Raw genomic sequence first — 22,482 nt, forward strand, 5'->3', positions numbered from 1 at the left:
ATATAATACTGAGTTACGTGGTATATACAAAATACTTTAAATTGGTGGTTGAAATTTCTCTTGCTGTGGAGATAATTGGAAGTTATTAAAATAAGGTTCCTACCATTCTCAAAAATAAAAACAGTCTATCCTTTTTCTAAAACATAAGTCTAGTTATCAGTTTTTTGGGAAGCCTTCACACTCCTTGATTTTTGTGTGTGTGTGTGTGTGTGTGGTCACTTTGGTATGAAATAAATCATTTAAAAGTACTAATATTCTATTAAAGCTTTAAAATTTTGTTAATTTAACACCCCTATGATAAATATAGTATAAGAATGATAAAAATCTGTGTAAGTAATTTACTTGGGATATGTGTATTCATGTGGGTATGTGTGTGTATGTGTAGAAAATGATTTCTGTTGTGTATTAGATTTTGGTTTTGGTCTATGTGATATGCATAGTGTACATTTTAAAGCATGATGTACAGATGCTATAAACAGACATTTATAGCTCAATTTCTGTATTAAAAATTAGCCTTTGTCTTTTTCCCATTTGTGTACTCAAGAATACCTTGTTCATGTACCCTCTTTAAATAGTATACTTTCAGATAGAGATAGGGGTTCCCATTCCCTCTGTTTACTAGATTTAGGAAAAATAGTGATCAGGTGTGCTATTTCCTCACTGTAATATTTACTGCAAGGGTATATAATGTGGTGTATATTCATAGCCTGCTTAGCTGATTGCCTCTGGTCACTCCTTCTTTACCCCAGCTCTCTTACATTTGGAATGCTGGTGAAGCTGTATATTGGTTCTCTGTGTTCATTGTAATGGGAGAAATTGCATTTCTGGGGGAAATGTTTTTGGTAGTTTGGAATATTCAGGAAGGAAATGTTAGGACATTTGAAAGTCTGTAGACTTCCCCCCATACTATCCTCAGGTATGTTCATTTTTGAATGATAAAAAATAGATGAGGAAGATTAACTCCCAAATTGGAGGAGTACCTTTTCTGGATATTACTAATTTGCAAAAAGGTAGAGTTGAACTCTTCATATTCGTTGGCAAAAAGTTTTTAAATTTTCATCAAAGGCCTCTCCTTCCGTTGCACAAGTTGGAGTGTGTGAAGGGTTACATCTGAGTGTCCCCATTCTCATAATAGATAATGTATGTATTATAAAAATCTAACAGAAGTATCTTAAGGAATGAGTGCCTTTTTAAATTTTTACAAATTTTTATGGGCTAGATTTGGCCTTGCTCTCCTATTCCATCATGAGAGTGAAAGAACCTTTATTTACTTTTTATCAAAGGGCAGGTTTTGCTTATTGTGTCAGGGAGGTTACATCTTCAAATAAGTAAAATGACCTTTTCTCCTCTTCCTTAATGATGTATGGTGAAATATGTAGAAATATATATGAATGTATCTCCATTCCATCATGATTTTGATGCTTCTAAGCATGACTAATGAATGTGTTGTCTTATTGTGCATGTTAAGGAATACTGCACAGAGTATTCCAGTTACACAGCTTCTGCTTTACCAGTTCAAGGGCAGTATTGTTTCATCTATTCCTCCATTCACTTTTCTTTTTCTACACTATTTTGAAACAAATTCCAGACATATTTTGCCTTAAAAATCCAGTGTATATCTCTGAAAGAGAACTATTTTATTTTTCACATTATTATTCCTAATATATGATTTTTTAAAAAATCTTCAAATGCTCAGTTATCTTTTTTTTTTTTAAGAAAGTTTTATTTGAATCTTTATTTGTGTGATGCAGATAAGATTGAGATATTGTGATTGATTGAAATGTCTTTTAGGCCTCTTTCAATCTATAGGTTTTCTGTTCATCTCCTCCCCCCTCCACTTTATTTGTTAAAGAAATTGAGTTGTTTATCTTATAGAGCAAGAGGTGGCAAAGTTTTTCATTAAAGGCTAGGTGGAAAATATGTTAGCTGTGTGGGCCTGGGATCTTCCCTGGTGGCTCAGACGGTAAAGCATCTGCCTACAATGCAGGAGACCTGGGTTCAATCCTTTGGTCGGGAAGATCTCCTGGAGAAGGAAATGGCAACCCACTCCAGTATTCTTACCTGGAAAATCCCATGGATGGAGGAACCTCGTTAGGCTATAGTCCATGGGGTTGCAAAGAGTCAGACACGACTGAGCGACTTGTTACAACTATTCAGCTCTGCCACTGAGTGTAAAAGCAGCTACAGGCATTAGGTAAATGAATGGACATGGCTATTTCAATAAAAATAGCTACAGAAAGAGCATCTTACATAGTTTGACACCCCTGTCATTCATAGAGCTTCCAACGTCTGTATTTTGCTGATTATGTTCCTGTGAATTTAGTCAACATGTTTCTCTGTTTAGTATATTTCCTTTAAATTGTTGTTTATAGGATCCTGAGGCTTGCTATCTGATTCCGACACCCCATCCCTATCCCCCCAAGAGATACAACTAATTCATAGGTAGTGTTGTATTCTTCTATTTGGATACACATAATGTCTGACTGTATCTTTTTGGTGATGGTACCAGTCATTGATGATCTGTACTGCACTGACTTAATCAAAGTGGTGGTATTCTTTTATTTTCTTTATTTATTAGCTGGAATGTTCCTTGGGAAAAAAACTTCTCATCTATTATTTGGTTACCTTGTGGTATCATTTACAAAGAAAAGCCAGGATGTATGTTTGATTATTTTTCCTTTATTTACCAATTTTCACTGTCAGACTGATAGTGACTGATTTTTTTTTCTTTTTGCCCCTCTGTTTCATTTTGAACTCATGGATTTAAATATTTTTAGTGTATTTCAAGCCATTGTAGTTACTATCCTTATTAATGCTCAGACTGTCCTGTCTGTAGCCAGTAAGAGTCTCTTCAGGTTGTCTCTTTAATCCTTTCAACGTGATCCAAGTAGTCTTTACTTCCTTGCTGTCTGGTTCAGATTTCTATTTCCTGCTCTGGACCTGTAATTAGCCACTTCTTCCTTTTAGTGGTAAATGGTATTTTGAGACAATAATCTTGATGGTAGGAGTGGAGTGTTGATTGCCTCTGGGTTGTTCATATTTTCTAGACCTTTTCAATGTACAGTGCTAAAGAATGTGTTTTTTATTTGTTTTTGTTGGTTTTTTACTTTTAAGATAAAATAGATTTTGAGTTCATAAGGGATACTTCTAAGTTAATTATTTCCTTTATCTCACAGTATATGTACAGTAGTCCTAGGATGATAATACAACACCATCACCAGTGTGATTTCTGAAAGTAAGGTTTTTTCCACTCAAGTTATCTCTCTTAAAAGGATATACCCTCTAGGAATGAACAAATCAGTGTGTTTTAGATTAGTTTTCTGTATGATCATCAACTAATACATATTTAGGTTCACTATAGTTTTTTTTTAATTTTAATCTGTAACTTCTTGTGAATCTATAACTATTCCAAAATAGTTAGATATTTAAGTTTTATAATTTTTAAAAATATTTACATGATTCCAAAGTCAAATCTAAGAAAGGATACATTCAAAAAAGTCCCCTTTACCCATCCCCTTATTGGTGAATTTTTTAAAATTCAGGATTAATTGTTTTATTCCTTGTCTTTAAAAATTAAGTAAATAGGCAAGTGCATTTATATAGGTATTCTATTCATTTAAAGCCAGTCTTCAGGCTTTGACTTGAAGCTTAGAACTTTAGCTTTTAAACAGGTAGAATTTGGTTCACATTTTACTTCTGTTAGTTACTTAAAATATTGTGACTTCAAAGTGTGTTCTCTTAGTCCATTTCTGTGTCTGTAAAATGAACATTGTAAATCTTACCTGCTAGGTTGATGTGAAGAGCAATCTTATATCCTTCACATAGTACATGTGTAATTAGTGATTACTTGTAGTATTGTTTTACTAGCGTGGAGATACCAGTTATTTAGAATTGTTTGGAAAATTTTCTCTAGAATGTTTATATTTGGTAATGCTTTAATTCTTAAAAATTTCCTCTAGTTTCAGTCTTGTCAATCTTCTATGAGTGCATCATGGATTATTTTTTCTATTTGCCTTTGCCCCAATGTTTCATCAACTTGAAGTACCTTCCCTTTTTTGCCATATGAAGTCTGTATAACTCTCAAAGCCAGATTTATCTTACATAGTGTTTTACTGTTTACAGAGAACTTTTTACACCCACTGTGTTAAATAATCCTGTATATCCTATTTAGGTCATATGTTATCTCTAATTTATAGGTAAAGTTCACCTAGGTAGATGACAGTGTTGTTGTCTAGTTGCTCAGTCTGACTCTCTGCGACTGCATGATCTATAGCTCACCACGCTCCTCTGTCCATGGGATTTCCCAGATGAGAATACTGGAGTGGGTTGCCGTTTCTTTCTCCAGGGGATCTTTTTGACCCAGGAAGATCACAATATCACAGAGTAAAACTGTTTCAGTGGTAAAGATAGAATAAATACCTACATATCTTGGTGCCTAGTCTGTATTCTTTTCACAAGTAACTCCACATTAGTAAATGTTTTCTGAATTCCATTGTACTTACACAGTGCTGCAGTTAAACCCTCTGCCTACATAAAATGAGCAGTTAGTTAAGTCCCTCCACTTAAAAACAGCAGTGTCTTACAGTACATTTATTCAGTAAACTCATTCAACAAATATTTATTAAGTACTTATTATGTGCCAGTACTTCTTATTTCCTATGGTCTTCAGCATATTTCCAGGAAGGTAGTAGGCAATTGGTGGTTTAGGGTTATTTTGACAGTTTATTGTAAATTAGTGAGACTGAATACAGTGTTTATGTACAAGTCAAGGGAGAGGAGGCCTTCCAGAAGACGTCTTCTTACTTAGCACTTGTACATGTATTGCAGGATTAACCTTTGGGAAAGGTACTAGAATGGGTAGAAAATTAACACTCTGTTAACTGAAAGTAAGTCCTAGGTTTGTCTTTATCATTAGTCATTGCTGTTCCTAGAATGAAATAAAAATAGAGAAGCTTTCTGTATGATTTTTGCATTCAAATGCTCTACCTCTGAGCTATACGCCCCTGTATGATTTTTGGCACTTAAGGGTTGTAAATCCCATTACAAAGATAAACAACATGAACATTATAAAGCGTTTGCTTCATTTTCATATGTGAAATATTATATTTTTTCAAGATAAACTAAAAAAGTAATTAAAAGGATGCTTTTTCATGGTGGTTACTTATTTACCATATTCCTCATTCTGAAAAAACATGTTTTCAGTGGAGGAAGATTATTTTGAAATAAGGCACATATCATGTCTGTGCATATTCAGGGAATTTTCCCAGTATTCTTGGTTTGTTTTTTTATTGCAAGAAGTGATTTAACCTTAGTAGTTCTATGTTTATTACACATAGAAATATAATGCAAACATGCACTGATGTGTGGCTCATCTTTTCTACTAACCCTAGTTGTTTTTGCGCTCCATCCCCATTGTAATCAGTTTGTTTTCTAGAAATTGGCTCAGATTCTTTTCCTTGGGGCATTTAAATGTATGTAATAAGGCTAGTGTTACCATTCGTTTAGAAACTAAAGTTACGAAACCCTTCAGAAGACCTGTTGAGTGATTAGGATAGATATCTAAAAACCAGCAAAAGTAAGGCAAACCTTACTGATGGTTTTAGCAGCTAGAAATAACATTTCTACTTGTCAGAAAGTACAGCAGAAAGATTTTGTTTTTTACATCACAGTATTTAAAAACATTTTGTTTTTTAAAATAGCAAATACTTTGACTATTTCTTTTTTTCCTTGAATCTTATTGATACTGAATCTCTAAAAGAATAACTTAGAAGTGGTGTGCTGTTTAATTACAAGTAGATGAAGAAGCAAGTTACATTCTTTAAGTTCTTTTATTCTTCTTTTAAGTAAAAGTGAAGATATTCCAGTTTATTTATCCCTTTAAGATAAATTACTAAACTAAAAGAGAATTTGGGAGAAAAAGATCTTCTCAGTAATTCCAGCATAACTCATCCTTTCTTTGCTGCCACTGCCTGCCAGTCTACCCTGTCAAATCATTTTTCTTTCCTTTCCAAATGTTGCACAATAGAAATATAATGATTAAAACTAAATTCCAGTATAACAATTAGGAGATTATTAGAGCACAGTATAATGGACATATATAATAGGAGTCACATTGCTACCAATTAGTAATCTTCTTTTGTACTAGTCTACATACGAAGCTTATGGCTTAATTGTTTCAGTGTTTTCAGTTTCCTTCATATTACTTTAGTTTGTAAAACAATTGGTCTTTCCCTAAATGGGGCACATATATGTCAACTTGCAGTTGAAAAATTATTTTAAATGATTCTTAGAAATATGTTTGTTATCCAAATATAACTGAGCGTATGAAAAAATATGTGTTATTTTTAAGAAATCTGGACTTACATGAACCTAAAATTGTGTTAGGAGATACATATGGCATTTAAAATTTGTTTACAGTTAAATTTTGCCTTAAGTCTAATTTCACTGCTAGGCTGTCACTCTCAGGCATAGTTCTTAATTTGTAGTCTCTGGACCAAAAGCATCAGCATCACCAAAACTTGCAGAGATGCAAATTTCCAGGCTCTACTCCAGTCTTGAATCGGAAACTGTGGGGTTGGTGCTCAGCAGTCTGTTTTAACAGTCACTCCAGGAGATTCTGATACAAAATCAAAGTTTGAGAATCACTACTGTAAGGCTTTGCATTTGGTAGCTTCACACCACCTTGACTAAATATGATCTACTTATACTCAGCTTTTATTTTAAAAGTTGTAAGTTAAAACATACCTTAATTCTATGCATATTTGTTATGATCTTTAATTTTGGGAAATGTTTCTGTCTTGTTATAATTTCAGTTATTTTTGCAGACTTTTGCTTGGTGTAAATATTTTCTTCCTTGTGATATTCCTGGTTTCAAGCCATTACGTGCTTAATTTTAGATTACATGATGTCACATATATAAAAATTAAAATAGCACATATTTAAAAATTAAAATCAGTAATTTAATAAAATTATTAACTTGTTTTGATTACCTGTAGCACAAATACCGTTTTTAAAGTGGCTGACCACCAGTGTGTATATGAAACAGTATATGAATTCATTTTTAACAGAGAAAGGAATGAAGAATTTGAAACTACTCTTGTCATTCTTCTTACTTCTGAGATGCCTAAATTGGGAATGTTCTTTGTTTATTAATATGCATTTCATCCCTTGAAAAAGTATGTCTTCGTGTTATATTTTCTGGTACATTTTGAATAGTATGTCCTAAAAGTGCTTTCGAACGGAGTCATGCGGAATAATCAGGGCAGGCTTTTTATTGGTGGCTTTTTGCATCTCTCTCTCTCTTTTTTTTTTTTTGGCCATGCCCCATGGCTTGTGGAATCTTGGTTCCTAGACCAGAGATTGAACCCCGGCCTGGCAGGGAATTCCTAGCAACTTTTTGATATGAGTAAGATTTGGATAGTTGAAACCAGTTTTGAGTAGTGAAACTAAATATTCCAGTTTATTGTTGATATAACTGTTGATACATTTGCCTGTTTTCTTGTCTAAGTCATGTACATTAGACATACGCTACATTTCTTTGTGTTTTGGTTCTGATTGGATTATCTTGTGTTTGTTAGTAATAGGTGTCTCTAATTAATATTACTCTACAATTTAACTTGATAGATCTTGTACTGTTACTGAAATCCAGTTTTAAATGAATTCATTTTACATTTGATTATTCTTTGACTTTCAGGATGCTGAGGAAGAAGAAAATGAGAAAGGTATGTTTGATGCTAAGTAGAGTTTAAAAATTGGTGACATTTAGAAAAACAGTAAACTCTGATAATAAAGCATTCCTTATTCAAAATCTTATTTTTGAAATGAGTTTATTTTCAAATTTATCTATTTAGTGAGTTAAGTTAGCACCTTGATTTTATTTTTTAATTGGTTTAATTTTCTTTTTAACACTTTGAAGACATGTTCTAACTTAATGGTACATATCAGTTACTGTGGTGGACAATGCCATTTTTGTTTAACCTAATTTAAGTTTTATTTTTAAAACCAATTTCTAGCATACGGTAAGTTGATATTATCCTTAAGACTGGCACTGCAGTAACTCATACGTGCTTACTGGTAATCCTAGTATGGAATGGATAATTAATTTTATAACTAGTTCTAAAATTGTTGGGTGACCAGGAGACTTGACTTTTTGTTTGCTGCTTGGAGAAATTTTGTACAGTCTTCTGATAGTTTCAGTAGTTCTGGAGACCTATCTTATCCAATACAATTACAGGGACATTAGTAGCAATATATGTGGTTGGTCTGAGGTTATAGAAGAGCTCTTGGAAGGACGTCCAAGGATCCTCCTACTTTGGACTAGAAAGGACATGGAACAGGCAGAAAAAAAACCTAGAAGCAATGAATGAAGCAAAGCTACCGACTGAAAATATCAGATGCTCGAGGCCTTTCGCTTTTGGGTGAATGCAAGACGTCTTTGAAAATGGTAATTGCAGGACTGACTGGACAGGATGAAGCCTGGAAATGACCACTTTCTTAAACATTATGGAGCAGGCCATCTTTGGAGCCTCTTGTAGCAGTTTTCGGACTACACAAGAATAAGAAGAGTGAAAAAGATGAGGCCCTGAATACTTTGAAGACTGATTGGTATCCTCAGACTGTGACCACGTCACCATGGGAGTTCTGAAGGTCACAAGGGTTAAATCCCAAGATAATTTGAACATTGAATAACAACTCTGCTCATTTGTCACTCTCTCATGGAGGAAAAACACCTTCCATATGCCATTAACTTATAACCAGAAATGAAGAGCTGGTATCCTCAGGATGGAACTCTCTCCTCACTTTTGTTGTTTGGTATTTGTATTTAGAGATCATTTTTTCCATGAAGAATAAGTGATCCTGGGTAAAGGATTGTTTATGTTAGTTAATACCCTTGTGTTTTTCTTCCTAACCTTCCATCAGTGCTAATAACTGGGTTTATATTTTCTAGGTCCTATTCTAGCTTATGAATATGAAAATTGTTTAAACTTCTTGTTTTGCCATATTTATTCCTGTTAAATCCTCTTAGATATAGCAGGTTCTGGTGATGGTACACAAGAAGTATCTAAACCTCTTCCTTCAGAAGGGAACCTAGCTGAGGCTGATCACACAGCTCATGAAGAGATGGAAGCTAATGCGACTGTGAAAGAAGCTGAGGATGACAACATCTCGGTTACAATCCAGGCTGAAGATGCCATCACTCTGGATTTTGATGGTGATGACCTCCTAGAAACAGGTAAAAATGTGAAAATTACAGATTCTGAAGCAAGTAAGCCAAAAGATGGGCAGGACGTCATTGCACAGAGCCCGGAGAAGGAAAGCAAGGATTATGAGATGAATGCGAACCATAAAGATGGTAAGAAGGAAGACTGCGTGAAGGGTGATCCTGTCGAGAAGGAAGCCAGAGAAGGTTCTAAGAAAGCAGAATCTGGAGACAAAGAAAAGGATACTTTGAAGAAAGGGCCCTCGTCTACTGGGGCCTCTGGTCAAGCAAAGAGGTTTGTTTTTCTATGTCAGTTCTTTACGATACTGAATTCCAGCATTCAATAAGATCACTCTACATTAAGGGGGTGGCTTCAAGACCATGTACAGTAATTAGTACTTATGATCCTGCCTATAATATTTTTGACCGTCATAAGTTACTTTAAAAAAAATTTTCAAGATCTTCGTAATATGCAGTGTGTCCTACTGATTGCATTGTCGAATTGTCAGCATATATTTGGTTTTTTGTTGTTTTTTTTTTTTTTTCAAATTGACAATTTTTTTGTGTTTCATTTTTAAAAATCCTTGTGATGATGGTTAATGAACAACTATCAGTCCTAAGAACACAAATGAAGTCAAGTCCCAGTCCTGAAATCTGGAGAAGATGGCCATATATCCACTGAATAGAATTGTCAGAAAATCTAGATCTTCAGGAATCTTGGGGAAAATCAGTGCAAGAATGCTAAGGGAATCATTTGTTCAAATAACCTAATCTAGGCTTTTGGAATTGTTAATTTGTATGGATAGCACTGGTTTGAAATATAGTCAATATCAAGCTGTTCGATTTTTGTTCTTTTTGTTCTTTTTGTTTTTGCTTTTTTGTTTTCAATTTTCTTCTGGTGATTTGCTTCTGTAGCTCTTCAAAGGAATCTAAAGACAGCAAGACATCATCCAAAGATGACAAAGGTAATATATTTTTTCCTGCTTATTTCAGTGATACTTTGAATGTTGTCTTTAAAAAGTAGTAATTGTCTAGGGTTTCTTTTGACAATTAGTCCTTAAAAACTGACATAGTAAATTTTTTGGTGGCTTTTGTGTGAACAGTGGAGTTAGATTACAGCAAATTCTGAAGTGTGATTGAAGCATTACTTTCTTAATTATTTAATTTATAAACTGGTATGAATTTGAGTCAAATATATTTGCTATATATTTTTTACATTGTGTTTTAAGTATCTGTATTGAATATTCATAGAATAGACATTTCATTTCTTAAAATTTCTGAAGTATTTCACCTTTAATTATCACTTGTAACCCCCACACAATACCACAATCTTTTTCTTGTTCTGGCTAGTAGGAGATGTGATATAAATAGTATTTGTGGAGCTGAAAGCAAGTTAGCCTTGACATTTGGTTTTACTTTTTTGATTCTTTAAATCAGGGCACACAACTGTTAATATAGCCAGTTTATAGGATTTTAATTCTTCAGAATTTACTTCCTAATTGACTTACTTTGCATTGATGAGAGTTTTAGGTAGAAAAGTAGTTTTATTTTTAAATTTTGTAAGTTTAAAGGTGCATTATTTGATTAGTCTTTTGTTACTGGGAAGTCTCTGCTTATCTCCTGGTCATGTGCTTTAGTTTCTTCTTATATATGCTGTATACATGAAAAATATTTCTTGTGTTTTAAAAAAGCATTCTAAGGGAAGAGTAATACCATTTGGGTACTACAGAATCGAAAATGCCTCTTGAGTGCCTAAAAAAAGGAATGTTATGTGTCCCTTATCTTTTTTTAGTATATTTTGTTGGCATATTTTAATAATTAGAAATTTTAGTGATTGACTTAGTAATTGACAGTTAATTGCATTACCTACATCCCTTACAGTTTTGGTTAATGGATAAGATATAATAAATTTATTAAATATTATCCTTTAAATTTAGAAGCTTAGTGTAGTCTTAATTAAATATTAACTTCCTATCATTAAAATTTTTTTTCTCAAGTTAAGAGGAGTATGTGGGCCCAGGTGTTCCTGGTAAAATATAAAAGATACACGAACTTCTGGTTAACATTCATAAGATAAAACATTTCCTTTGATAATTATGTTTGTTAAGAACAGAAATGCAGCAGTCATTAATAGTTAAAATATTTGAGTTAGGTGTGTGTTGTCTTCTCATAAGTACACTGATAGAAGTTCTTTAAAACTTGTGGCTTGTAGTTTTTAAAGCATTAAACATTTTACTCTTTCTATATTTGATACCGTGAAGTTATAAAAATTGTTACTTTTATTGCTTAGATACTGTTTCTCTTAAAGTGGGTAAGAATTGTTTTCCAAATAATGAAATGAAAATTCCTTTTTTATAGTAGCACATTGGAAGTAAAATACTGAAGGGTGACTGACCAGGAATGTGTTTTAAGAAATGGCATTTATCTGTATGAAACAATAATTTGTGTATGGAAATAGTGCAGAAATAGTTCATATAACCATTTACCTTTTCTAAAGAATTTTGGGGTCTCTGATCTTTGTAACTGATTTGCTTTAGAAGACTTTTTTTTTAAAATCCAGAGTTTTCTAGTTGCATGTAATTTCCACTTTCTCTTACCCTTTCTCTAATACAAAATGAAGATGAACTGTGGCTAGTCTTTGTTACTAAACATTTAAATTTTTGAAAACAGTTTATCCCTTTGTTTGACTTTTCTGTTTGTGCTCTCAATGTCTCAGGAGCTAAAGCTCACGACAGGTGTAGGTAATTAAGCAGTCTGTACATTCCTATACCACTGCTTCCTGGTTTCTTGAATATAGTGCGGTGGTTGAATATAAATGAACGAATTTAAACAACAAAAGTCCAAGACATATAATTGATTTTTTTACCCACTTTGTCTTAAAACTCTTGCAGTAGAAAATGTACAAATTCAGACATGTTTGTGTTATGTTATTGTGTTCAATTTTAGTTATAGTAGATGTGTAGGATTTTGATGTAGTGAAGTCATGCTGTCAAAATTAGAGGGTTTTATAATTTTGGAAGTTTATAGCCTTAATAATTTTGTTTAAAAAATTTCCAATTGAGAAACTTAAACTTCTGATATTAAATCTATTCTAGGAAGTACAATTAGTGCTAGTGGTAGCAGTGGAAGCTCAACTAAAAATATCTGGGTTAGTGGACTTTCCTCTAATACCAAAGCTGCTGATTTGAAGAACCTCTTTGGCAAATATGGAAAGGTACATTCTTTTTATCTTTTTATCCATATTTCTATGTCCATTTTAAACAGAGGTGGTATTCAAAACAATACATATAAAATCTAATTTCTTGTCTCTCTCAGGACTGTTATAGGCATAATTATTTAGTTCTGTGGTAGTCATGAGTTTTACTATATCATATAATCTCACTCTGAGCCCTGGGAATCTTTGTATTAAAAGTTCATTTTTTTGAGCCCATTTAAGCCAAGGAAGGACTGAGTTTGTTTCATCACATTCATCATGATTTATCTTGGACCTAAAATTGCTGAGGCTGATCTGGTCATCTGGAAAATAGAAGCACTGGGATATAGAATATGGGGTGGAACCCCCAAACTAATGTGGTCCCTTTTATTATACAAACTCTAGTACAGTGGTGCAGAGAATGTAAAACTGGTAAAATGGACTTAATCAGAAGTTTTGATATGTGCTGTGAAGGAAGAGTGCAGGGTTTAGAGAGCAAAAAAGGAGGCTTTACTATGATTGGTTGATCAGAAGTTTTTCTGGCATATAAGGGGAGACCTAATGAAAAAGAAAATGTTGATAATTAAATTAATTGAATATTCAATTAATAGCTGTTGAATGAAATTGTAGTTGATCTGCATCCCTTAGGGCACTCACTATTTTCTCTTTACATTGTAGTTTTCAGTATGCATCATATATGTAAGCTCCTCTGCTGTACACTCTTTGATAACAGGGGTCTTAACTACTATACTTTGTATGCACATGATAGGCTTTCAAATATTCATTTAATTAATGACCACCAATATCAGTAAATAGCCATTAATGAATGTTATAAAAATCTGTCCTATTGATTTTAGAAATTGTTTTTTTTCCCTCTAATTAGAGAATTGCCTACAGAGTAAGGAGGTTCTTGTAGATGTCAGATACAAAACACTGAGAATTGTGGTCCCATGATCAGTTTGTGGTATATTTTTGATTCTGTTTCCAGCAATTTAATTAGGGCTAAAACTATATAAGGAAACCTTGTACTTATAACATGAAATTGCTGTTGGGGCAAGTCATGCTTTCCCAGAGTTGAGATACAAGCTGATAAGTTTCCAGCTACTCACACCAGATTCCCTCTGTTCCTCTTCCTGACATTGTGTCTGTGTTCCTATTTGTTCAGCACTAGATTGTTCTTTCCCACTTTTCTTCTCACTCAACCATCCCTGCCTTGTCTCTCTTGGCTATTCATTTTATTGAGCTGAAGTATTTGTCACTTTTATATTAGTATACATTTTAAAAGTACATAAATGGAAAATATGTCTTTTTAGAGTGTGTTCTGTGGAGTATATTTTTAAGGCTGCTTTTTCATGTTTGGGAGACTATTAGACTATTTTTGAGAGACTCATTATAGAAGAGTGTTAACACTTACCCAGACCCTTTTCGTTTTAATATCTTTAAGAGACTAGGGATGGGCCTTTGATAGGAAGGCCCTATCAATTTGGTCCAAATCTAATTGAAAATATTGTTTCTTTGCTTTTGTTAATTGTGCCATTACTTCCTGATGTGACTGACTGTGTTTTGGCAATGTATTTAAAAAAAAAGAAAAGTAAAAAAGTAGGTTATATTGATTTTTAACATTTTAAATTGTTCCCCTGAATATTATAGGCAAGGTAGTGGGTGAGTGCCAGAATATGAAACAATAATATATATTGTCCTCAATTTATCCTTTATCCTGAATTTATACATCCTGAACATATCCTTTAATTTGAATAGTCTGCATTCTGAAGTTTTATCTTAGAAATGTACGTGAAACTGTAAAACTAAAGGATAATCTCATTTTTATAGGTTCTGAGTGCAAAGGTAGTCACAAATGCTCGAAGTCCTGGGGCCAAGTGCTATGGCATTGTAACTATGTCTTCAAGCACAGAGGTGTCCAGATGTATTGCACATCTTCATCGCACTGAGCTGCATGGACAGCTAATTTCTGTTGAAAAAGTAAGCTTGCTTAACTGAAGGATAGTAATTCTCAATTTAACAATATTACACTAGTAAGGAATAGAATTGGGAATGACTTTTATTTTTATATATTCATTTTAATTATTTTACTTCTGTTTTCCATTTTTTTTTTTACCATCCACATACTTGTTACAAACATAAAAATGTAACTTTAAAACTTACCTATTTGGGACTTCCCTGGTGGTCCTTTGGTTGAGACTCCGCCTTCCAGTGCATGGGATGTGGGTTCGACCCCTGGTTGGGAACTAGGATTCCACATGCCTCAGGGCAGCTAAGCTGTAACTACTGAGCCTACGAATCTCAACTAGAGAGCCCATGCACTCCAGAAAAAAAAAATAAAATTAATATTTTTTTCTTCCTGTTTAAACTTTTCAGGTTAAAGGTGATCCTTCTAAGAAAGAACTAAAGAAAGAAATTGATGAAAAGAGTAGTTCAAGAAGTTCTGGAGACAAAAAAAATATGAGTGACAGAAGTAGCAAGTAAGGATTTATTTTGTCAATTAGCCTATAGACTTTTTTGGTACATTGATGAAGTAGTTCTCATTTTGTTGTTTTCTTGTGTGGGGTGGTATGGTCAGGACACAAGCCTCGGTCAAAAAAGAAGAGAAAAGGTTGTCTGAGAAAACTGAAAAAAAAGAAGGCAAGGATACTAAGAAAATAGAAGGTAAAGATGAGAAGAATGATAATGGATCAAGTGGCCAGACTTCAGAATCGATTAAAAAAAGTGAAGAAAAGAAACGAATAAGTATGCTATGTGTCTTTCTTCTCAGTCCATTTCTAATGCATCCTACAGCTTAATTTTTACAGTGAACGGGGAAACTTGAGAATACAATCTAAATAAATATTTAAACTTTGTTGTTAGATGTCACTGTGGTCAAAAATGAGATCTAATAGGACTGGGGAAACAGCTATCTTCTTCCACCTAAGCCCATTTACTGTTAAATCTGGGCTGACTGAAAATGGTCATTGAATAACAGAAGAATTATTGAATAATAGAAGAATTGATCTTTTGGTATCTTTGAAAGCATTTACATTAGGGGATCAAGTTTTAATAACTCATTTAATTCTCATAGAATAAGTTTTTTATACCATGTATTGGTTTGTAAATATTTGGTTGTCGTAAGAATTCAGCATACTTACATTATATTTTCTTTTTGATGGGAATAGTTTTAGACATTTGCTTATCTAATTTTTTTTCTCTTAGGTTCAAAGAGTCCAGGACATATGGTAATACTAGACCAAACTAAAGGCGATCATTGTAGGCCATCAAGAAGAGGAAGATATGAGAAAGTAAGTCCCTGATAGGGATGTTGTATACTATTCTGCCTGTTTCCAAAAGAAGATAATTCAGTTATCTCTAACCATTTTGCATGTGTCCATGATAGAAAACCTAAGAAAAGGGGAATGTCATTATTCATTTAAGCTTTTTAAATTACCAGCTTAACTTGAAAAGAGAATTATTTTAACTTCTAGTCCTGTTAACAATTTTTTATTTCCCTGTAGATTCATGGAAGAAGCATGGAAAAGGAGAGGGCTAGCTTAGATAAAAAAAGGGACAAAGACTACAGGAGGAAAGACATCTTGCCTTTTGAAAAGATGAAGGAACAAAGGTTGAGAGAACATTTAGTTCGTTTTGAAAGATTGCGGCGAGCAATGGAACTTCGAAGGTAGGGAGAGTCTGTTTTATACCTGTTTTTAACTATATAGGTATGTTTTTAACTATAGGTGTATCTTTAACATTAGTTATAAACCAGAGTTCTGGAAATTGTATTTCTATAGAAAGATATTTGTCACTTCTAAGAAGTAAAACCTAATGATTTCTTTAGTTTGCATAATATTTTACAATTTAAAAAATACGTTGGCATCTATTATCTCTATCTCAACAGTTCTATAAGGTTAGTTATATCCATTATATAAATGAAAAAAATGGAGGCCCAGAGAGGCTAAATGGCTCTTCCAATGCCACATGGCTAATGAGTGGCAGAGTCGGGACTCAGACCCAAGTCTTCTGACTCCAAGTCCAATGCTCTTTCCTCTACTTCAAAGCTGCCGCCATAAAAAAACATGACTTTGAAGGCAAATTTTGATTTTGATATAAGATAGTCTTAATGTAAGCTGTAGTGGCCAAATAATACATTGACATTTTAGGGAAAATTTATTGTACTTTGAATTGGAGCCCAAGTAAAGGAAGATTTAACCTGTGAACCTTATTGTGTTCAAACTCTGTCCTAGAGCAGGCATCCTCTTTAAAACAAAATGAGAACAAAACATTTCTACTTTTAGTGGCCGTATCTCAAGTTCATCATGAGTTGCCAGTTTGCTGTCGATTTTTGGATGCCACTTAAAATTTTCTTGTGAAAGTGTTTCAAAATATAAATTTCCAAATATTAACCTGTACTGTTGAATGGTCACTTAGGGAGTTTCATCTGTTCATTCAGAAGGGTGCTAGGAACTACCAGAGATACTTTTAGCAACTTAAATAATACTATGATTGCCACACAGTTTACTAAAAGGAAATAATTCTTGCATGCTGCTGCTGCTGCTGCTAAGTTACGTCAGTTGTGTCTGACTCTGTGCGACCCCATAGACGGCAGCCCACCAGGCTCCCTTCCCTAGGATTCTCCAGGCAAGAACACTGGAGTGGGTTGCCATTTCCTTCTCCAGTGCATGAAAGTGAAAAATGAAAGTGAAGTCACTCAGTCATGTCTGACTCTTCGTGACCCCATGGACTGCAGCCTAGCAGGCTCCTCCATCCATGGGATTTCCCAGGCAAGAGTACTGGAGTGGGTTGCCATTGTCTTCTCCAATTCTTGCACACTCAGAACTTTTTTTGTTTTGATGAAGTCTCAGTATGCTTGGCTTCCTGTTCAGATGACCACAGCTGAGAGAAGAGTGAAAGTGGGAGGTTATTAGGCAGCACTTCTCAAACCTATCAGACCAGCACCCGTTTCACAGTAATAAAACAAAAAAAATTGTAGCACCTTCTTTACTAATCTGAAATGAAATTGATATGTAACATACTTATTATTCAAATATACAAAAAAGAACAATATAAAGCCTTGACTCTAATATGAAGAAAACATAAAGTAATTTATAATGAAGCATATATTCCAGATATGAATGTTTAGGCATGACGCTCTACAAGATCTTATGAAGTAGTCAGATGTTTGCACCTCTCTTAAGACTCAGTGAGAATGTGACAGCTACAAACACAGATTGATACCGGTTTGTCATATTGGTGAGTCAAATACCAGGAGTAGTGTTGATGTTATGGAATGACTTCTGAAATGGTGAACAACTCTTGGTGAAGTTCTCAAGAAGGTGTAATTTTTCCTCTTTTTATATGGAGCTGCATTCCTGGGAACTTTAGTGTACATAAAAGGCCAAAGGAAATGAAACTAGCATTTATTAAAAATGAGTTAAATGCTAGAGCCAGATTTTTTTTTTTCTAGAAGTGATTTTGTTTTGATGACATGAATTACATTATGGCATTTGAAAGGTATTTGGAGTGTTGGATGGTTCTTTGTGATGCAGGACTATCTTGACTATGTCATGCATCAAACGATATGTAGACTCCTTGGTCCCTTTAACTAATTGCTGGTAACAGCCCCCTTGGTCATTGTTATAATTAGAAATGCCTTTCCACAGGGGCTGTACTGAACCATTGAGAACCACTGGGTTACTAGGAGAAGACATGCTGATTGACAGAACACACTGGGTGCCTTAAAGTGAGGAAATGATTAAAAACAAACAGAAAAATAACCCACTTTTAAAAGTCTTGATATAATAATTTAGTTGAGCACATATTTGAACTCAAAGAAACGTGTTATTTAGAGCCATCTATTATGGGTTGTGAACACTCCAAAAGAGGCCATGAGGGCAGCCATTTAGTATAGCATTTGCTGTAATTCATGTTGGTGGCTATGATCCCAGTTCAACAAAACTAAGGCTTACTTCATTTAAGGAGAAAGAATATATCCTAGATACCTGAAATTTTTCTATCAAAAACAGAAGTTTGTAGTTCAGTAAATTCATATATGTAGACTATCCTTTTAAAGATGTTGACTAATTAATGGGCTGTTATAGTGGGATTTTTATTTAAACAGGAATCATCTAAGAGGCAACTACTCTGTAAAATTGTTCAGTTGACAGTCTTAAATAAGTGACAGTATTGAAATCTGTTTAAAGTTTTATTTTGAGTTCTCTTTCCAGTTACATTAAAACTATTTAGAATGAGTCGAAGTATAAAATTGCCAACCTCAGGGAAAAATAGAAATTCAAAAGCTATTCTCTTTCACACAGTGCTAGCATAATTTAAGTATTTCTAAATACTGATTTTTGTTAGACGAAGAGAGATTGCAGAAAGAGAGCGTCGAGAGCGAGAACGCATTAGAATAATTCGTGAACGGGAAGAACGGGAACGCTTACAGAGGGAGAGAGAGCGCCTAGAAATTGAAAGGCAAAAACTAGAGAGAGAGAGAATGGAACGCGAACGCTTGGAAAGGGAACGCATTCGTATTGAACAGGTGCAGTCAGAAAATCTTTTCATCTTAAATAACTGACCTTTTTCAAACCCTGTGATTTTTGCCCTAAAATTTGCTTTACATGCTGTAAAGCTTTTATAGAATAAGTTCAGCTAATGAGCATCTATTAAGTGTCCCTAAGATAACAGTGAATTAGGTGCTAATTAAAACTACATTTAGTCATGACTTTGTTCTAGCCAATTGGTAATAACTTGAACTCTGCGATATCATGGCAGCCTAATAGTCTGAGCATAGGACTATGAGTCCAGAGTAGTTGTAATCCAGGCTCTGTCACTATCCCATTCTTAGAAAATAATAACTATTTCCTTACTGATTATAGTGGGAATGATTCCCCAAGGCTGGAAGGAAACAATGCCTCTCTGCAGAATTGCATCCAGGGTTTTAGGACACTTGGTCTTATTAATAACTTCATCTCTAATTACTTTTAGGTGCTTTTGTTTCAAATTATTAAACTAAATCTGACCTTCCATATTACTTGCCAGCTTTCACCACCCAGTCTCTGTTATTTTTACTACAGAACAGTAGTCATAGCTTAGATTGCAATTACTGAAGTCAGATTTTTTTGTCCCAGGTTTGTCTTTTGCCTGGTGCTTGCTTATAATGTTTTCTTAATGATAGGATTAAAGCAAGGTTGCACATATACTTACCTTATGTTTTCATTTTGCATTGGTTGGTTCTTCCTTCTATGTTGTCTGAAGGAACGTCGTAAGGAAGCTGAACGTATTGCTCGAGAACGAGAGGAACTGAGAAGGCAACAGCAGCAGCTTCGTTATGAACAAGAAAAAAGGAATTCTTTGAAACGCCCACGTGATGTAGATCATAGGTAGTTGCTTGCTTTCTTTAACAGTTAAACTTGCTGTCTTATTCCTTTTATGCTAAGACTATAGAATTAGAAAGTACAGGCACCTGTCGCTGGAATACAAGGTCATGATCAAGAGGGATAGGAATGATTGCAGTAATGAATTGGACATCAATAGATTTTCAAGTAGAACAGAATTCTTCCCCATTCCACCCACTGGCCCCCCACCTTTTTCCTTTCTTTGCCAAATGTTTTCCACTGTGACTTGAAGTACTGAATACAGATTTTAATAGTAGATTTTAATAGTAGATTTTAATAATGGCTCTCAAACTCGGACCCATTTTGAAAATTCTTACAGGGTAGTACAGACAGTACAGAAATCAAAGTCACAAACTTGGGAACACTAAAATATAGATTTTGTAATTTGTTTGCATTCATAGTTCTTAATAGACTTCAAAATATAATATAGTAATTTAATTTTAATATAAATTCTGTGAGATTTAGTTGATTGTGTTGAGAAATAAGTGGAGCGGAGTGAATGAATTGTGCTTGGGACTGACCTCTCTATCCTTTCCACAGTTAAGTATAACCACAAGTGTTGTATTCTCCTGGTTAGAATTTTATTTTAGAATGGTATCAAGTATTTGTCTTATTTGCCTTTTTCATTTAGTAATTTGAAAACAGTTTTTCAATTATTTTCTGTGAAATTCCTCTAATACTATATAACTTTATATAATTTGATAATTTTTTGCCAGCTTGTTCTTACAAAAGAATGTTTTGTCTTGAGTTTATTAGCCCTTTGTATCCACAGTTCCTAGCATGTGGTATGTATGACTCCAATAAGTGTTGTTTTGTTGCTGTAAAACTAATTTATATAAACGAGCAAATATTTCTCTTCAAGGCGGGATGATCCTTACTGGAGCGAGAATAAAAAGTTGTCTCTAGATACAGATGCACGATTCGGCCATGGATCTGACTACTCTCGGCAACAGAATAGATTTAATGACTTTGACCACCGAGAGAGGGGCAGGTTTCCTGAGAGTTCATCAATTCAGTCTTCATCTTTTGATAGGTAAATGAATATGTTGAAAATTACTGTATTTGGTGTATGAGCCTTGTTAGTGATAGTTTGGTTCTCTTAAAATCTTAAGTACAGGTCATAACTGAGTATTCAGAACAAATCATGTTTGGTTTTTCTATTTGTTAATGAGAATGTGATTCTGTATTCAAAATTAGTTTTATAGGCCACCATAACATGCTTAAGTAGGTAGGCTTTATCTTCTTAACCTTTAAAACTAAGTGAAAGTATTGTTACCTTGGGATGCGTCTCACTTGTGAAGGATAGTAAAATATCCTTCAGGTTGGTAGTGACTTGAGTGTTTGATGTAATTTCCCTTGTATGCCAAGAAAAACACCCTTCATGCCAGACATTTAGTTCAGTTTAAAAGAACATAGGTTATTATGCTCAGTCATCATTGTGCTCAGGCATGTCTGACTCTTTGCAGCCCTGTGGACTGTAGCCCGCCAGGCTCCTCTGTCCATGGGGCTTTCCAGGCAAGAATAGTGGAGTGGGTTGCCATTTTCTCCTCCAAGGAATCTTTCCAACCCAGGGATCAAACCCATTTCTCTTGCATTGATAGGGAGATTCTTTACCACTGAGCTACCTGGGAAGCCCCATTACAATCAGTAATTATGGCTATTTTGTTCTTTGCCTTAAGTTATTTTTTAAAGAAGGTGTTCTTATTGTAGGTTATGCAAATAAAGTTAAGAAGAATCAGACCAAGTACTTCTCAAAACCTGTTTTCTTTGTTTTGGATAACAGGAGAGAACGTTTTGTTGGTCAAAGTGAAGGGAAAAAACCACGTCCTTCTGCACGAAGAGAAGATCTAGGTTTTGAAAGGTATCCCAAAAATTTCAGTGATTCCAGAAGAAACGAGCCTCCACCACCAAGAAACGAACTTCGAGAAACAGACAGACGAGGGGAACGAGATGAGAGGAGAACAGTGATCATTCATGACAGACCTGATACCACCCACCCTAGACATCCTCGAGAAGGAGGGCCCAATCCATCTAGACCAACCTCCTGGAAGGCTGAAGGAGGCATGTCCACTGACAAACGGGAAACAAGGTATTTGTATAGTTTCTAATGCCTGGCTAATGGTGGTAATAAAGCACTTGGGTTTTCAAAAAAGGTTAGAGTTTGATTGTATATGTTCTTGAATTTTGTTTAACAGAGTTGAAAGGCCAGAACGATCTGGGAGAGAAGTATCAGGGCACAGTGTAAGAGGGGCTCCTCCTGGAACTCGCAGTAATGCCTCTGGCTATGGAAACAGGGAGGGAGACAGAGGAGTAATCACTGACCGAGGAAGTGGAGCACAGGTAAGTGCTTATGAGAGTTCATTGTCAACTCTCCAGAAATAAATTTAGAGGACTCATTGAGACATTGTATTTATAGTATCATTTGGGCATGACCTTGTTAGATTGGCATGATTGGCAGACTCGTTTCTCACGAAAGGTCTTAATGCGCCTTGTATTTTTTAAAAAAATATTTGCTTGTTTCCCTGCATCAGGTCTTAGTTGCAGCCTGTAGCGTGTGGGCCTCTCTAGTTGTGTGCAGGCTCCAGAGTAGGCGGGCTGAGAAGTTGCTGTGCATGGGCTTAGTTTCCCTGTGGCAAGGGGGATCTTAGTTCCCTCACCAGGGATAGAACTTGAGTACTCTGCATTGGATGGCAGATTCTCAATCACTG

General features: G+C 34.6%; 1 protein-coding gene across 8 annotated transcripts in view; it reads left to right on the forward strand.

Moving 5' to 3' along the window:
- Positions 1 to 22,482, forward strand: part of SLTM (SAFB like transcription modulator) — a 43,514-nt gene that overhangs the window by 16,093 nt on the left and 4,939 nt on the right. For 2 of the 8 annotated variants that reach the window (XM_060417857.1, XM_015097006.3), the window contains exons 6-19: positions 7,694 to 7,721; positions 9,026 to 9,494; positions 10,115 to 10,164; positions 12,295 to 12,413; positions 14,223 to 14,372; positions 14,769 to 14,872; positions 14,971 to 15,137; positions 15,597 to 15,682; positions 15,896 to 16,059; positions 18,738 to 18,918; positions 19,635 to 19,759; positions 20,637 to 20,807; positions 21,558 to 21,863; positions 21,970 to 22,114. In XM_060417857.1, coding sequence (XP_060273840.1) covers positions 7,694 to 7,721; positions 9,026 to 9,494; positions 10,115 to 10,164; positions 12,295 to 12,413; positions 14,223 to 14,372; positions 14,769 to 14,872; positions 14,971 to 15,137; positions 15,597 to 15,682; positions 15,896 to 16,059; positions 18,738 to 18,918; positions 19,635 to 19,759; positions 20,637 to 20,807; positions 21,558 to 21,863; positions 21,970 to 22,114 — 2,265 coding nt within the window. The remainder of the gene's footprint in view (positions 1 to 7,693; positions 7,722 to 9,025; positions 9,495 to 10,114; positions 10,165 to 12,294; positions 12,414 to 14,222; positions 14,373 to 14,768; positions 14,873 to 14,970; positions 15,138 to 15,596; positions 15,683 to 15,895; positions 16,060 to 18,737; positions 18,919 to 19,634; positions 19,760 to 20,636; positions 20,808 to 21,557; positions 21,864 to 21,969; positions 22,115 to 22,482) is intronic. The other 6 variants (XM_060417859.1, XM_027971793.2, XM_060417858.1 and 3 more) reach the window with 3 other exon arrangements.

Source organism: Ovis aries, chromosome 7, assembly GCF_016772045.2.
Source record: "Ovis aries strain OAR_USU_Benz2616 breed Rambouillet chromosome 7, ARS-UI_Ramb_v3.0, whole genome shotgun sequence".
In the NCBI taxonomy this organism is placed as follows: Eukaryota; Metazoa; Chordata; class Mammalia; order Artiodactyla; family Bovidae; genus Ovis; species Ovis aries.